Source organism: Pezoporus flaviventris, unplaced genomic scaffold (genome assembly GCF_033815535.1).
Source record: "Pezoporus flaviventris isolate CSIRO_AGI_PZ_B2104156 unplaced genomic scaffold, CSIRO_AGI_Pfla_v1 ptg000007l, whole genome shotgun sequence".
NCBI classification, from domain to species: domain Eukaryota; kingdom Metazoa; phylum Chordata; class Aves; order Psittaciformes; family Psittacidae; genus Pezoporus; species Pezoporus flaviventris.
In genome coordinates this window covers 4,251,887-4,268,738 of record NW_026892555.1, presented here as the reverse complement: position 1 = coordinate 4,268,738, position 16,852 = coordinate 4,251,887, and the positions used below count along the sequence as shown (strand labels likewise).

Sequence of the window (16,852 nt, the reverse complement as noted above, 5' to 3'; positions counted from 1 at the left end):
GACCCTTACTGGATATTGCATTTGCAGTGCCAGTAAGCCATGCAGTGTGAAGCTGCAGTTCAGCATCAGTCTGAGCTGTATTTTTGCATTGCTTATCAGTGATTTTTACAAAGCTCTTGCTAATGTGCCTCTGGCAGGAATGTTACGTATCACTGCAAAACCAGTTTTCAAGAACTCCAGAACTGTTTCTATAGAGGTGTGACTAAAGTAGCCACAAAGTGCCTTCTGTGTTAGTCCCTTCTGTGTTAGTCCCTTCTGTGTTATCAGAACACTCTTTTGTGTATTTATTACTTTGATCTCTATGAGACAAAGAATACAGTGTGAAAAGATCTTGCTGAATATTTCAGTTATGCAGGTGAGCAAAATCCTATTCACACTTTATCTTGATGCAGCTCACTGAAGCTCACTGCCTCCTTGCTTGGGAGATACCACCAACAGATACTCAAGACCTGTTCATCCAGTATTCTCCAGTGAAGCTCCAGATGGTGTGAATGAATAGATTTGTTACTCCAGTGCATCTACAAGCATTGGAATCACCAGAAAATCTTGCTCTTGACTTTCACCTGAATTTATTAATAAGAGTGGCTTTAATCTACTCTGTAGTTATTTGGGGATTTCTATAAGAGATATGACCTTCATGGTCGTGGCAAGTCATGAATGTAGTAGTTAACTAACCAAAGTATTGGTATCTTCATTCTTATCTTTCCCTTTTCATGTCTTGTTGTCTTCCTTACTTTTCTTTCTATTGCCAATTGTCCATCTGCCATGATTCTCTATTCAAAGCTTTTCACTTGACTGCCTTTAAGCATAAACATCCATCAAAAACCAAGAGCAGACTCAAAAACAACAGAGCCTGGTCTCCAAGGAGGAGCAACGCTGACAACATAATTCATACATGAAAACACTTTTTCAACGCAAAATTAGAGACATTGCAACACTACCAGCTTGGTATTTTTATACCCATTTTACAGAAAGCTAAAGAAAGGATAGAGAGACTTAATCCTGAAATGGATTTGAGCAAGTGTTTGTTTAGTTCATTAATGCAGGTTCAAACTCCCTTTCAGGCCACCGTCTACCAGACGTATGCAATCTCCTCATCTGGATGTAGACAGATCCTGAGTGTTTAGCTATTCAGTAGCCAAACAGCTGTCAATAAGTGGATATTCCATTCACCATTACAGGTATTGCACTGTATTCTTATAAAATATTAAGTCTGTGTTCACCAGGGTAGTTGAATCACTGCTTGTAGTGGGTTTGAAACTGAAAAAAAGGACTAAAGTCTAGAAAAAGGGACTAGGCATTCACAGCACACACCGTATTTAATTATGCGCCCCTTATAGTCACTTCTCAGGAAATAAATAAATAAATAAATATCCTCAATCTGTTTGTTGTTTCAGTTCATTTTAGGGTGACATAAACAGCTTTCAGTTCTTTACATTCTGCACAAGCCTCCAGAAATATTCAGTGTTTACTAGAGCTTGGTAGTGTTAAATCAAGTATGACTATCACCCTTTAAGGCCTAAATGATGGAGCGATATCCATACCAATAACACATTTTGACAGTGTTGACACCTGCTTACATCAAAGCAGTTTACTCACTCTTATAAACCTGTGGGAAAGGGCATTAAAACTTAATAGGAATAGAAGGAATTAACTTTGATTTTCAAAAGTTGGTGTTTTCATTCATCATGTCCAGCCTCTTGATGAATTCTGTAGCATATTCTACAGCATAGCTCATGAAAGATAAACAGCTGGATGGGGAACTCGATTAAACTACTCTCTGTCATCATATTGGCTGTGTAACTGGAAATGGTTGTGCAACTGGAAACGGACAGGAAATTATACTACCTAACTCTGAAGGGAGAACAATCCCAAAATAAACTCAGCAATTGGTGAGAACCAAATACATCTTATTAACTTATTTTGATCACCTACAAACTTTCACGGAATTCAAACATGACCAAAACTTTGCAGAAACTGGGTATTTTTCTTCTGTTAACGGATTTTAAGATCAGACACATTGAATGCTGTAGCAACTGTGATTGTTAATAGTTTTTATTGGGTCAGTTAAAATAACAGCATTGCACCTGGGGAGTAGATAAAAAATGTTGTGTCCCAGATGATAAGACCCCTGTTTCCATGTAGGTCATCAGCCCTCGCTTCTTTGTGTAGTAGGCAGCTTGTCAAAACAGCAGCAATGTCCTACCACCCTCTAATAAAAGCCAGAATAGTAGAATGGTTTGGGTTTAAGGAAGGGACCTTAAAAAGCTCATCCAGTTCCAAACCCCTGCCATGGACAGGGACACCTTCCACTAGACCAGGTTGCTCAAAGCTCTGTCCAACCTGGCCTTGAACACTGACAGGGATGGGGCAGCCACAACTTCCATGGCCAGCCCTTGCCAGCGCCTCACCATCCTCATAGTGAAGAACTTTTTCCTAATATCTAATTTAAATCTCCCCTCTGTCAGTTTAAAGCCATTCCTCCTTGTCCTATCACTACATGCCCTTGTAAAAAGTCCCTATCCAGCTTTTTTGTGCCGGAGAGCCATGTGTTAGAGGAGATGTGAGAGCTGACCAAATCTCAGCGCTTCGCCTCTCACGGGATGCTTTCACTTTGCCACCCTCCCTTCCAAACGGGTCTTCAGTGATGAGTTTTCACAAGCCCCACTCGGCCGCGGGGCGTGCAAGAGCAGGCGCGGCCCGAGCCGAGAGCGGGAGCTGTCCCTTCAGCACCACGGGCCACCCTAGCCGCGAACACCCGGACTCGAACAGGTACCCGTGGCCACGGCCAGCCACAATCGCCTTCGGTGCAATGAAAGCCACAGCGGTGTGAATCGATCCGATGAAGGGGTAATCGCTTCAGACATGTTGCTAGCACGGCAGTATCAAGGAGAACAATTAAGTTAGACATAAATTAGTCTGCTGTCATACGCGCATTGCTAGACCTTGTGTTCCACTGATTCTTATCACACTTCTCTGAGGAGAAGCTTTGTGGAGATAGGTGTACCACTCTAAATTAGGCAACGAAGGGTTTCATTCACTCTGTTTTAAAAATCAGCCTGCAATGCTTAGTTAGATGCACTTTTGCAGGAGCACTGGTTGACTACAGCACGCTCACAAGTGCACACAACACTGCATGTGCTCCTCCAAGTATGGAAGGATGCAGAGGGAGAAGGAAATCTGTGTGAGAGCATACACACAGATTAAAATTCAGACTCGCAGAAGATTAACATGAACATTTAAGATCACTGCCCTATGAATCACAGAAAAGAAATCTCTTATTTTCCAGAGAACTTAAATACAGGAAGTAATTTTTTCCCCTCTATGAACCAGATTATTTTAGGATAAAGTAGAAATTAAAGAACAACCTTCCATGCTCACTTTTACAGACTACCAGTCAATGAGACACCATCACAAAGCTCCTTTAGTACTGAAGAGATGATACACAGAATAGAAGACGCAAATAGTAACTATTAATAAACTTTCAAAAGATGGATCCTCCCGGAGCAGAGTTTCCCAAATGAACAGTTGTTAAGGAACGTCTGTTTTTCCGCACCATTCTTTATTACCACTCTTCCTCCCAGTGGTTCCCTGTTGCTATACACATCTTAAATTTAAACAATTCTAACATCCCAAAGCGCCTCCGCCTACAGAAACACATGCCATGCTCTGCACGCTGAGGTGCTCCGAGCTTCCTAAACAAATCCCAGCTCTTTGCAGGAGAAAATGCTTCAGCTTCCCAAGCAAGTTGGGCTTGTTTCCAAGTAAAATATAACCAAAACAGCAAACTACCCTTTCTACCTGTCACCAACTGAGCTTAAGAACATAGAAAGTGTAGAAGCCACCTCTTGGGTGGGAGTAGCAGGCACCGTGAGTACATAGGCGTGTGCGTGGAAGCCTCGTAAATCCAGAGGGGCATGACTGGACGGTACACACTCAGCACAAATACATGACAAGAGACTGATGGAGGAAGAGATAATCAGTGACTAAAGGAGGAAGGGCAGTTCTGACATCGTAATGAACAGTAGGTAATCTAAGTCAGTAGCCAAAGTCACATTCTACTCCAATTCCACAGCCTGTTAGTACGTGTATTTTATATAATATAGCTAATAACAGAAAATAAGAGGAAATTTTCCCTTTAAAATCTTCTTTTTATATGGGCAAATAGGCTTTATACTATCAGATTGTCCTTCAAAGAATATTTTTTACCATCCAGGTATAATATAATCAAGTACACATGTAAGTAGACCCTGCTCAAAGGGTATTCCATATCATGTTCTGCTGAAAGCTACCTGTCTTCAGGTGGCAATGCTCAAATTTCTTGTAACAAACCCAAAATGGTAAAACAATTGAGTCCTGTACTAATAAGAGAGCTGGTGTTTCTTGTCCTGCTCCATACAATGCACTATCAAACAGCCGCTGAGTTGGAGAGGTCTTTCCAGATCTCCCCAGATTCAAGGGGGTGAACACTGAGAAGCGCTGGGAGAAGAACATTACCAAATGCTTCCATCCTTGATGGATACAAAAACACTGAGGAAGGAACCAAGCCAGAGCTGGAGTCGTGGCACAGTTCTGCGTGCACACCACAGCCTCTCGTTATCCTGGTATTTATTGTATGGCAGGGAAGCAAACTTGGTGTGAAATGCTCTGCTGTAACTGTGGGAAGCAGAGCAGTACAAAATGACAGCCTGTGGCTGTGTCCACTGACTGTACCCTGACTGTCTTGGGAAATGGCATGTCTGGGAAGCTGGGCAGCACGAATGTGACAGCAGACATCATTCTACCTGTCAGACCATGTGCCCACAAAGAGCAGACGCAGACTGTGACCTGTTGGCACAGCCAACTCTCCAGCTGCAGTAAAAACTTCAGGAACACTCTGGGAATGCCCAGGAGAGGCCCAGCGATGGGACCACATCTGTGGGAATCCCCTCCGTAGCCCTGCCCAAGACCAAAACTAAGTTTATGAAAGCAGGGCTATGTGTGGCTACACACAGGGCTTTCCCAGCTGATCCAGAACCCATGCTCTCATCATTTCCATTGTCATCCAAATGCCATTTGTCTGAGTTTTCCCTATATCTCTTTAAGCAAAGGTGCAAGGAGAAGCATGGCAACAGGGCCTCCGTCTTCCTAAAGGGAACACCAGGAGTGTCACCCTGCCTTTTCCCCCCTCCTCCCTGACACCCAAGCCACAGTTCAATGGTAGCCAACTGGCCAGCACCAATGCCCCCAGCCAGGCCTGCCTCACTCCTCTCTATTACCACTCTATGGGGGGACACAGGTTCTGTCTCTAAGAGTTAGAGGTGTAGGACACTGCCAAATCCAACAAGTGCCCATGAAGAGCAATGAATTACATAACACAGGAGGGAAGCCAAAAAAACTCATCCAAGCACAGAACTCTTCCCCTGCCCTGCTGCCCCCTGCCCTTTCTCCCAACCAGGGGGGGTTTCACCCCAGCCCTCACCCTTGCCCCAGAGAACCTCCCGGAGGGCAGACACTCACCGATGGTGGTGATGACCGTGATGGCAAAGTAGAAAGAGCCGGCGAATTTCCACTGTACACCGGCCCGATGTGGTTCGGACTGCATGATCACCAACTCCAGCTGCCGGTAGTCCTCGCTGGTGATGTTGTACTTTCCTTTGAGCCGGATCTCCTCGGCTTTGAGTTTCTCCTCCTCCCGCATCTCGTTGTCGGACTCCAGGGCATCAAAGACGGCAGCCCCGACCAGCAGGTAGGTGAACGTGCAGATGATGAGGGACAGGGTCCGCACGTTCTGCCTCTTCATGGCCGCCAGCAAGGGGCGAGTGAGGGGACCATGTCCCCCCCTGGCCGCCCGGGGATCCGACAGGCCGCAGCAGCCGCAGCAGCGGGGCAGCTGCCGGCGGGGCTGCCGGCGCCCGCCGCTGCCGCTGCTCCGGGGCAGCTTGTGCTGCTGCGGCGGCCGCTCTCCGCCCGCCTGCTCGGGTTCCTGGGAGGAGGAGAGGCACAGGAGGCTGCTGGAGCGCCGGGACCAAGTGCCCTGGAGCCGGGAAACTCTGCGCAGGACCTGCCCAAACCAAGCCGTCCCAGCGCGCAGGGCCATCCAGGGCACCCCCGCTCCTCCCCAGCACCGCGGCCAGGGGCAGGGGGTCCCCGCCGCGGGGAGGAGGCGCTGGGCTGCGCCCCGCCGGGGAAGGACCGGCAGCCCCGAGCCGGAGTCCTGCGGCCGGCGGGTCCCCCCGCGAAGTTGGCGCGTCGACGCGGGAAGGGTCCCCCGCAGCCCGGGCGGGGCGCGGCGGGGACGCGGAGGCCGCCGCCGTCCCAAGTTTCTTCAGGCGGCGCAGAGGGGCCGGGGGGGGCCGGGCGGCGGCAGCCCGCCCATCCGCGGGGGGCCGCGCAGAGGGATGAGGGGCGGTGGGAGCCCGGGCTCCGTCCGTCGGGGGAGGCCCGCAGGGGCCCCGACCCGCCCCGGTCCCGGCTGCCTCGGGGGAGCGCCGGCCGGGCGGGTCGGGACGGGCTGAGCGCTTTATTCCTTCCGCCGCGGGGCGAGGCGTGCGGCGGGGAGCCGGGCTGCTGCAGGTGGCCGCGGTGCGGGCAGCGGAGCGGTGTCCGGTGCGGTGAGGGCGGCGGCGGCGGTGTCAGGCGGCGGGCGGGGAGTTGGGGACAGCATCCCCGGGCGCGATCGGCCGCGCCGCCGCTCCGGCGGGAGGCGGGAGAGCCGGGCCGCCGGCGTGGCCCTGGCGGCGGGGAGCCAGCGCCCCGCGGGAGGAGCGGCGCGGAGCCGCCCCGGCCGGCGGGCGGGTGATGGGGATGCGAGAGGGCAGCGAGGAGCCGGCGGCCGCCGAGGCACCTGCCCGGGGCAGCGGTGGGGCGGGCGCTGCCTCCGGCTTCGGGCTGCGGGGAAGGAAAGGAGAAAAAAAGCCGGCGGCTTCCCCGGGGAGAGAGCGAGGAAGGGGCTCGGCCCCAGGCGGACACAAAGGCAGGGATGAGGAGGAAAAAATAGGGGGAAAAAGGAAAAAAAAAACAAAAGAAGGCAAAAAAAAAAGGTACTTTCGCGGCTGCTCCCCCGGCGCGCGGGGCTGGGGCTGCTTTATTTCGGATGGTTTTAGAACAAAGCCGTTAAGAAAAAGAGCGGCCGTCCTCCTCCTCCTCCTCCTCCCGAGCTCTTGACATCATCTCGGGGAGAACCGAGCCCGCGCCCCTCGGTCATCGCCTGCCCGTGTCTGTGTGTGTGTGTGTGCGTGTGTGTGTGTGCGTGTGTGTGTGTGTGTGTGTGTGTGTGCGTGTGCGCTCCGGTGCGGGAGGCGGGAGCTGCCCCGGCCGCCACGGGGACCGCGTTAACCCCGTCGGCGCCGCCCTGCCTGGGAGAAGCCGCGGAGCGGCCCCGGCGCGGCGCTTTCCCGCCTCCCCCCTGCTTGGCCACGCCCCGGCCGAGGAGCGGGGCCGGGCGGCGGCGGCGGCGGGGCGGGATCGTGGCGGCTCCGCAGGGACGGAGCGGAGCGGGGGAACGGGACAGGTGCGGGAGCGGCGGGGACGGGGCGGGGATGCACCTCAGGGAGCGCCCGCGGGAAGAGGCACCGCGGCACCGTGCGGGGATCGACCGAAGGCAGCGCAGAGCACGGCCACACACACAGCAGTGACACACCATGGACCATGGCACACACACTGCAGTGACACACACCATGGACCATGGCACACACACTGCAGTGACACACACCATGGACCATGGCACACACACTGCAGTGACACACACCATGGACCATGGCACACACACTGCAGTGACACACACCATGGACCATGCACAAGCACTGCAGTGACACACACCATGGACCATGGCACACACACTGCAGTGACACACACCATGGACCATGCACAAGCACTGCAGTGACACACACCATGGACCATGGCACACACACTGCAGTGACACACCATGGACCATGGCACACACACTGCAGTGACACACCATGGACCATGGCACAAGCACTGCAGTGACACACACCATGGACCATGGCACACACACTGCAGTGACACACATCATGGACCATGGTACACACACTGCAGTGACACACACCATGGACCATGGCACACACACAGCAGTGACACAGACCATGGACCATGGCACACACAGAGCAGTGACACACACCATGGACCATGGCACACACACAGCAGTGACACACACCATGGACCATGGCACACACACTGCAGTGACACACACCATGGACCATGGCACACACACAGCAATGACACAAACCATGGACCATGGCACACACACTGCAGTGACACACACCATGGACCATGGCACACACACAGCAGTGACACACACCATGGACCATGGCACACACACTGCAGTGACACACATCCTGGACCATGGCACAAGCACTGCAGTGACACACACCATGGACCATGCACAAGCACTGCAGTGACACACACCATGGACCATGGCACACACACTGCAGTGACACACACCATGGACCATGCACAAGCACTGCAGTGACACAGACCATGGACCATGGCACACACACTGCAGTGACACACCATGGACCATGGCACACACACTGCAATGACACACATCGTGGACCATGGGCACACACAGAGCAGTGACACACATCATGGACCATGGGCACACACACTGCAGTGACACACATTGTGGACCATGGCACACACACAGCAGTGACACACATCATGGACCATGGGCACACACACTGCAGTGACACACATCGTGGACCATGGCACACACACAGCAGTGACACATCATGGACCATGGCACAAGCACTGCAGTGACACACATCGTGGACCATGGCACACACACTGCACTGACACACACCGTGGACCATGGCTGCACGCACTGCACTGACACACATCGTGGACCATGGGCACACACACTGCACTGACACACACCGTGGACCATGGCTGCACGCACTGCACTGACACACATCGTGGACCATGGGCACACACACTGCAGTGACACACACCGTGGACCACGGCACACACACAGCAGTGACACACACCGTGGACCATGGGCACACACACTGCACTGACACACACTGTGGACCATGGCACACACACTGCAGTGACACACACCGTGGACCATGGCACACACACTGCAGTGACACACATCGTGGACCATGGGCACACACCATGGACCATGGCCGCACACACTGCAGTGACACACATCACAGACCATGGGCACACCATGGACCATGGCCACACACACCACAGTGATACACATCATAGAGCATGGCCACACACCAGAGACCATGGTTACACACACCACAGTTACACACAGCACAGACCATGGCTACACGCCAGAGACCATGGCTACACACACCGCAGCTACACACACCACAGTTACACACAGCACAGACCATGGCTACACGCCAGAGACCATGGCTACACACACCGCAGCTACACACACCACAGTTACATACACCAGTTACACACACCACAGTTACATACACCAGTTACACACACCACGGTTACATACACCAGTTACACACACCACAGTTACATACACCAGTTACACACACCACAGTTACACACACCACAGACCACAGCCACACACACCACGGTCGTACATACCACAGTCCCGCAGCTACACATACCATGGCCGTATGCACGATAGACCATGGCCACACACACCACTGCTAAACAAACTACAGCCCCACACACCAGAGCTACACACACCACAGACCAGGGCTACACAGATCACGGCCACACACACCACAGCTCCATGCATGTACATACATCCCTTTTATGTATGCGTGGCCTCAGGCTGTGCCAGGGGATGTTTAGATTGGACATTAGGAAACATCTATTCACGAGGAGGGTGCTCAGGCATTGGAACAGGCTGCCCAGGGCAGTGGTGGAATCACTGTCCTGGAAGTGTTCAAAGACCATTTTGATGAGGCTGTTAGTGGTGTGGTTTAGTGGTGGATTTGGCAGTGCCTGGGTAACGGTTGGACTTGATGATCTAAAAGATCTTTTCCAACCTAGTTGATTCTATGATCCATACCACTATGGCCATACCTACCACAGCCCCACACATCACATCTCCCCAAACCCAGCCCTACTCACCACATCCCACCACAGTCCTTGTCCAAACGCCGGACAGCGTCACACCTACCAAAGCCCACCACATAACACACAGCCATACATGTACCACCCAACCAGCCACAGCCCTTTGCATACCACCCCCATCCCACACAACCACACAGCCCCTTCCCCAACCGCACCATAACCTCCCCTAGCACAGGTACACACAGCACCATGTTCACGCACACAGTGCCACATTCCCAGTGGCTCAGAGGCACCAGCACCATTGTCTTCTGAGCCACCACCCTGCTGCAGGGGCTGCAGTCCCCATGGCTTCTCTTTGCCCATGGTGAACCCCATGCCATCCCTTGCATCCTGCCCTGCTCCTCTTGGCTCTCCTCTCGCCCACTTCACTGCTGGATTTCCAGCCACAGGTGCTGCCACAGAAGCCTGAGGCTGCTTTCATGTATGCCCCGAGACAGGGCTGTCCCTTCTGGTGTCAACATGGTAGCTGTAGGCCTCCTCCTGTGTAGGAGCTGGGATTTTCAACCTTACTCAACTTCTGTGAGCCTCAGGTGATGTTCCCTCATTTTAGCTCTTTCTCTAATTCTAGGACCCTGGGGCTCATTACTGTCATCCTCCATCCTTAAAATCAGCTCCATCTGTGTCATTCCTGACTACACTTGTCCAAGGCCTTTGGATACCCTTCCTGAGATGGAAACAGATTTGCAGAGCATTGCACATGGACCAAATCCGTGGGCTGAGAAGGCAGTCTCCGAGATTGAAGCCCTCTGAAAAGTGTGCCTCAGGCTGAGCAGACAAAACAGGTCACAAAGCCCTTTGTGAAACTGTTGGACACAGGGAGGAGGAGGAATTAATTTCATTAATTCAGCAAACAAGATTTCACCCAGGGCAAATTCCGCATCACATCACCTAAACATTACCAGAATCATTGCAGCACCACATGGAGCAGGAAGGTCTTGCCTGCCAAGGGAAGCCTGTACATAACAGCAACAGGGGAAAGGAGGGGAAAAGAAGAAGAAAAGAGGAAATATCTGGTTTTGATCGCCTCCTTAAAAATAGAAGTCTGGTTCCCGTTGCCCATTTCTGATTCCCCAAGGGAGAGCAGGAGAAGAAGAAGAATCTATAAATAGTTTGCAACACAGAGAATCCTATAGCAAAGTTGCTGGGAAGGATCAATATCATCATTCAAGGAGGCCTCCAAATTACATCTCAGGGGAGGGAGGTGCTGAACAGAATTGATAAATGAGTTGCAAATGCTGTGTGTGTTGTGTCTATCTAATTAACAGAGGGTGACTGGGATCAATAGCAACGAAGGAGCTGGGCTAAAAATAGCACTCAAGCAGGGATTGCAACCTGCGGGCAGCAGCTTGGATGGAAATATCCCCTGGAGTAATTAACCTTTAGCTGGAAAATGGTGGTTAGTGTGGGGTAAAAGTGGGGCAGCTGAGAAAGGACGGGGTCTCAGTGGGACTTAAGAGCAAAGTGTAGTGTGATTGTCATGGATGGTACAGGGGCTGCTGCCTTCCTCTGATCAGGCTGCAGTGTCAGGCTGCAGATTGATGTAGTGCTTGCTGGAGAAAAATCTGAGTATTTGCATTTTGCTGGGGTTGTAGAACAGGAAATATTTGTAGTTCTGTGTACTTGCAAAGGTTTCAACATTGCTCAGAGAAAAATCACACTCAGTTTTTAAACATCTATTTGCATCTACATCCTGCCTTTTTGCTGACCTTGCTGCTGAGAAAATACTCACCTGAGGACCAGTCTTTATGCATCCAGGCTCACCGGCACAAGCCTCTGTTTGAACTACAGAGCAAATAATGCCTAAAGAGAAGTCATTCAGTCCTTCCATCAACAACAGTCAGGCAAACTTCAGGGAGAAGGATTGACATTGGACAGGATGATCAATGGCTCTGCTGCAGTGCCAGGCTGTGCTGGCATCACTCAAGAGAGAGACAGAGACACATGCACTGAGCAGCAGAAAGTTCATTGTGAGCCTGAGTGGAGGATAGGGACCCAGGGTGTATAGCATGACTGAAAGAAAAGGAAATTGTAAGGATGAAGAATCTAGAAAATACCTCATTGTAAAGCTGGTGTGGAAAGGATTGGAGGGGTAAAGGATGAGTGAAAAGCTTTTCTCTCTTTAAAATAGATGGAAATGGCTAAAAAGATCTTTTCTGCCCAAAGGATTTCTCCATGAGGTAAAAAAAGAAAGTAAATTGTTTTATTCTGTTGTAGATGGGGCTACTGAAGGAGTGCAACTTGTTTAGTCACCAAAAGGAGGGTTAACTCGAAGTGTCAGCATATGTCTTGGCTCCTCTTGGTTTAGTCTAGCTTGAGGAAGAGTAAGCAGGTTGTAAGATAGCCCTGAGCTGTGTAGTGGTTGCCCTGGCAGCTGTGCTAACCCAATGTTTCGCCTACTCTCTCCACAAAAAGCCAACAGGAGTTAGAAGTCTCCCACGTTCAAGGTAAGAGCGTGTGGGTGCTGTTGTATTATAGAAGCTCTCACATTTTACCTTGAATTCACTCTGCAGTGAAGGCAAGAGCTAGTTTCAACTGGTTCCTGAGTCTCTTCTGTGGACCTGTCCAGTCACTCCTGTTGACGTGCCAGAGGTGCTCCTTGAGAGAGATCTAATGCCTCTCTCTGTGCAAGAAGGGGTTGGACTCATGAGCCATCTTCCAGCTGAACCATGGCATTCACAACAAAGCAGATAAGGGAAAAAAGCCTCCAAATCAGAAAAATAACCAAAACCTGTGAACAAAACTAGAAAGAAGAAGGGCTTGATAATACATGCATAAATATATATATATATAATATGAGAAAAATGAATAAACCTATTTGTTTTTCTACAGAGGTTATCAGGAAACTATTTTATTTCCCTTGAAACAGTGGCATGATGATGGTCAGAAAGGCAGTTCTTGTCCAGGGCCAAGGTTCATTTAGCCCAAAAGGCTCTCTCCCACAGAGGCTGTAGCAGACTTGAGGGAGAAATACAAACAGAACACGTATGTGTGATTCTTTTTCCAGCACCTTAGATACTCTCCCAACCTCAGACTATTTTGATTCAGGGTTTTTTCTCAGCCTCAGTTAGTTGTTCTGTTTAGTGACCCATGATGGATCCTCCTCCCAAGCACTTGTCCTCTCTCTTCCCAAATACAGCTAAAATGTTTGCATACTCAGCAAAAATTCTCATCCTCCCCAAAGGAGGAGTTCAACAGAGCTGTTACTCAGAGCAGGAAAAGCACTCCCATTTAATTCCCTTCAATGTTCCCCATCCCCTGTGCTGCAAGAGGGAGCAAACTGCAGTTTCTCTATGCCATTCATGGAGACTTTGAATTTCAAGAAGGTGGCCCCATTTCTTAGCCACTGTCCCCCATGCAGGGGTGTAACAAGACAGCTCTGTGTGGCTTCCCCATATGTCTGCCATGGCAATAAGAGGAAGAGGCTCCTCTTACTGCATACAGAGCAAAGCAGAGGTGTAACCCCGGCTCACTTTGCCCTGTAAAGTGTCTCTATCCCTTTGGGGGATTTTTTTGAATTACTACAATGAAGGTACCATGTGAGGGACTGTCCTGTCCAGGGCCACATGCCCAAGGAAAGCAACAGATACGTATCAGTACCTGATGGGTGTTGAAATTTTCTGTGGATATTCTTTTAAGTGACGATAGGCAATTATTTGTGGAAGGTGGTCACATAGAAGGAGTGGTTGTAGCTATGCTGTTTACATGAGAGGAGTGCCTCAGATCTGTAGCAGTTCTCCATCCCTGGAAGTGTTCAAGGACAAATTGGACGGGGCTTTGAGCAACCTCGTCCTAGTGGAGGGTGTCCCTGCCCATGGCAGGGTGCTGGAACTTGATGTCTTTAAGGTCCCTTCCGGTCCAAACCAGTCTGGGATTCTATAATTTGAACAGCCAGCAAGATTGGCAGAGCATAAGAAAAACACTGCAATTTCAGGGATTAAGAATAGCTCTCCAGAGGTCCCTCAAAAAATTCTTCCCTGTAAGTCTACAAAACTCATTCATGAAATGGTCTGACCATGAATGAAGACCGTCCTTCATAATGCAGCTGCAGCATGGAGGTAAACATTGCCATTTTAAGAACCGGTTTAGTTTAAAAATGCCTGGCTCAAGGCCTACCATAGCTGTATCTGTCAGCTCTGAGGACCTTTGGATCGGTGTGTTACCAAGATGAAAAGATAATCACAAGTACTAGAGACTTTATTGTAAGGAGCCAAACTTCCTTTAGTTTCACAGGCTCCCTTCATGTCTTTTCCTTCTGCCAGCCATGTGCATTTCTATAGTCGTGGACTATGGACTTATCTGGCTGACCATGAGAGGAAGCTGAGCCTGGGTTACTAGATGAATATACCAGTGTCCTTAGAGCAGTAGCACAGGAAAATGATGGAGGAGGGAACCTTCTCCTTGCAGCTCTCATTTTATTCTTTATATCTTTTCCCCATTGATGTTCCAAGGAGAGCAACCTCTATTGGATACACTCAGGAGGGTCTCAAATGAGTCAACAGCATTCCCTTCCTCAAGCAGTGTTTAAGCAGAAGAAGGCAGAACAGGGGGACTGGTGCTTTAATTCTTGCCTCCATCCGCCTTGTTCCTGCAACATGACAGTCCTCTTGAAAGTAATCAGCAGTGACAGAAAACATGCACGAAAAGTCTCATTGACTTAGGGAGAGGGTGCTTGTGTGAAGCAAGCTCACATGTGGGAGAAAGAATAACAGGATCAGACCTACGCTTCGTATTTTTCCCCACACTCATTTCTTTTTACAGGGAATTCACAAATCTTAAATCCACCTAAGTGGCAGGAATGTGAGCATCTGGTCCAACCGAAATAGTCTCTTCTGTTCTATTTTTATATCCATGTATCATTTTTATTCTGCAGAGCTTGTGCATGGCAGAAGGGGTGAATTCACTTCTCAGTGTGCAAGCCAAAGGTCTCTTCCAGAACTGCTGCGAAGGATTTGGAAGATGTTTCACTCAAACACAGAATTTATATATAGGCACAGCGCTTTCATTAAACATGACCAGCTAAGGGGACAGCATCACTCGCTGACAGTAATGTATGCACGTCTTGAAGGCACATTATAGAGGAACAGGCTGCCTTGGAGAAATTAATACAGCAAAGGTGTTGATTATTGATGCGTTTGTTACTGAGCCGACTCCGCCTTAGTCTCCTGAGCCAGTGTGACTTCCAGATCTATTTCTAGATCACCAAATGCTCACAGTGTGACTGGCACTTTTGCATTTACTGCAGCTGATGCCTCAATGTAATATTTGATGCATACTTTAGATCATTACCTTGCATACCAAAACTGCCACTGAATGAGTCTTCAAAGAGAATCCTGGCAAAGTAGAAACGAAGATCCTTGTACTGGTACATCCTCCTCCATCATCACCAAAGGTAACTGAGCTGCAAAGATACAGAGCACTAGGAGAGACATCTTCCTATAGCAATGGGTACAGTGTTTTGATGCAACAACTTCTGAATGAACCTGTGGAAGCGTGTGTTTTGTTAAAAGCACCACCAAAGAAGGAAATTAATTGCTTAGGGGGCTTTCTTGCTAGTGAAGTAAGCTGCAACTGTTACTAATGGAATGCCACTGTAAAGGGAAGATAGGAGCTATCATGAATATTTGACATTGTCCTGTCCAGAAGAAAAGACTCCATATTGTCTGTGATATTTAAAATAAGGCTGAATAAAATGTGCTGATTTACCTTACTTCTCTGTGTTGACTGCTTCAGCAGCAGGACCTAGCTTTTATCTCCTTTGACTAAATGGTTGATGTATACATATCCTTTTTATTTGGAAGAGATTGAGTGGGCTCTTCCACACATCCTTCTATTTTTTTTTTCCCTGTTTAAGGACTCATGAATACACTCACCCTTCAGATACTTCCGTAATTTTCAGAGTGCATTTTGTTCTAGCATATATTTTTTTCTGGCCTCTATTCTCATCATTTATGACCCAACCGCCTCTCAGTAATGGAAAAACTTTTCCAACCAGCATTTTCCTCCTGCATATACCATTTTTTGGGTAGGGAATAGAGAGATTTACCAAAACCATAAAGAAGCCTGTGGCAAATAGGTTATCCAGCTGGATATCAGTCTGGATTGTTCACAAATGACAACAGACATCACCTGGTGTATCCTCACTTGCATCTCTTGCAAACCTGCCCCAGTGGTCCAAGGCCTGAACACTCCAGTGTAACTCCTGAATGCTCCAGCTATGGGTGCAGCTTTGGAGTTTGCCTAGGACACACAAGGGCCAAGCAACTCAATCTGTTGTACAGCAAGTGGAAGAGCATCTTCCCTCTTCCCCACAGACATGCTGAAAGTGTCAGCTTTATCTCACCAAAACCAGGCAGTGGTCAGGCTAACTAGTAATTAAGAAATTGATGCTAAATATTGTTATTACTGTGTCTGACTGTGTTGAAATAGAAATAAGACCATAGCAGTAGCTTAAGCCCCAGCTAATCCAATTACATTTAGCCATGCCAGAGTCTCTTACAGCTATTTTCCAAAATAAATTCCAACCTGCATAGACACACAAGGCTAAACTGTTTCTTTGAAAGGAAGATTATAGTTTTACTTGTAGAGATCAAGCAGGATATATACTCTAGTGAAAACCTTTGCTGAGAAACTCAAGAGTCAGGGCAAAGGCAGAACCATCTCATGGAGAGAATTTCTCACCACCTCATATTATCACTTAGTTTGAAACTGGAGGAGGGAGGGAAAATGAACCTTTAATAACCGCCCAGCTCTAAAATCAATTTCAGTGCTCCAGACAGCTTGTAAACACACAATATGCTTT

The 16,852-nt window shown here is 49.3% G+C and overlaps 1 protein-coding gene and 1 long non-coding RNA gene across 2 annotated transcripts in view; one reads left to right on the top strand and one right to left on the bottom strand.

Annotated features, from left to right (window-relative positions):
* KCNK9 (potassium two pore domain channel subfamily K member 9) overlaps positions 1-6,308 on the bottom strand; it is a 79,205-nt gene extending 72,897 nt beyond the window's left edge. Inside the window, exon 1 of the mRNA XM_061447679.1 lies at positions 5,500-6,308. Coding sequence (XP_061303663.1) covers positions 5,500-6,079 — 580 coding nt within the window. The 5' untranslated portion in view covers positions 6,080-6,308. The remainder of the gene's footprint in view (positions 1-5,499) is intronic.
* Positions 6,309-6,395: 87 nt separating this feature from the next.
* Positions 6,396-15,760, top strand: LOC133266474 (uncharacterized). The gene is made up of 2 exons (XR_009742413.1): positions 6,396-6,593; positions 14,924-15,760. It is a non-coding gene; the product is annotated as an uncharacterized LOC133266474 (long non-coding RNA).
* Positions 15,761-16,852: the final 1,092 nt, after the last annotated feature.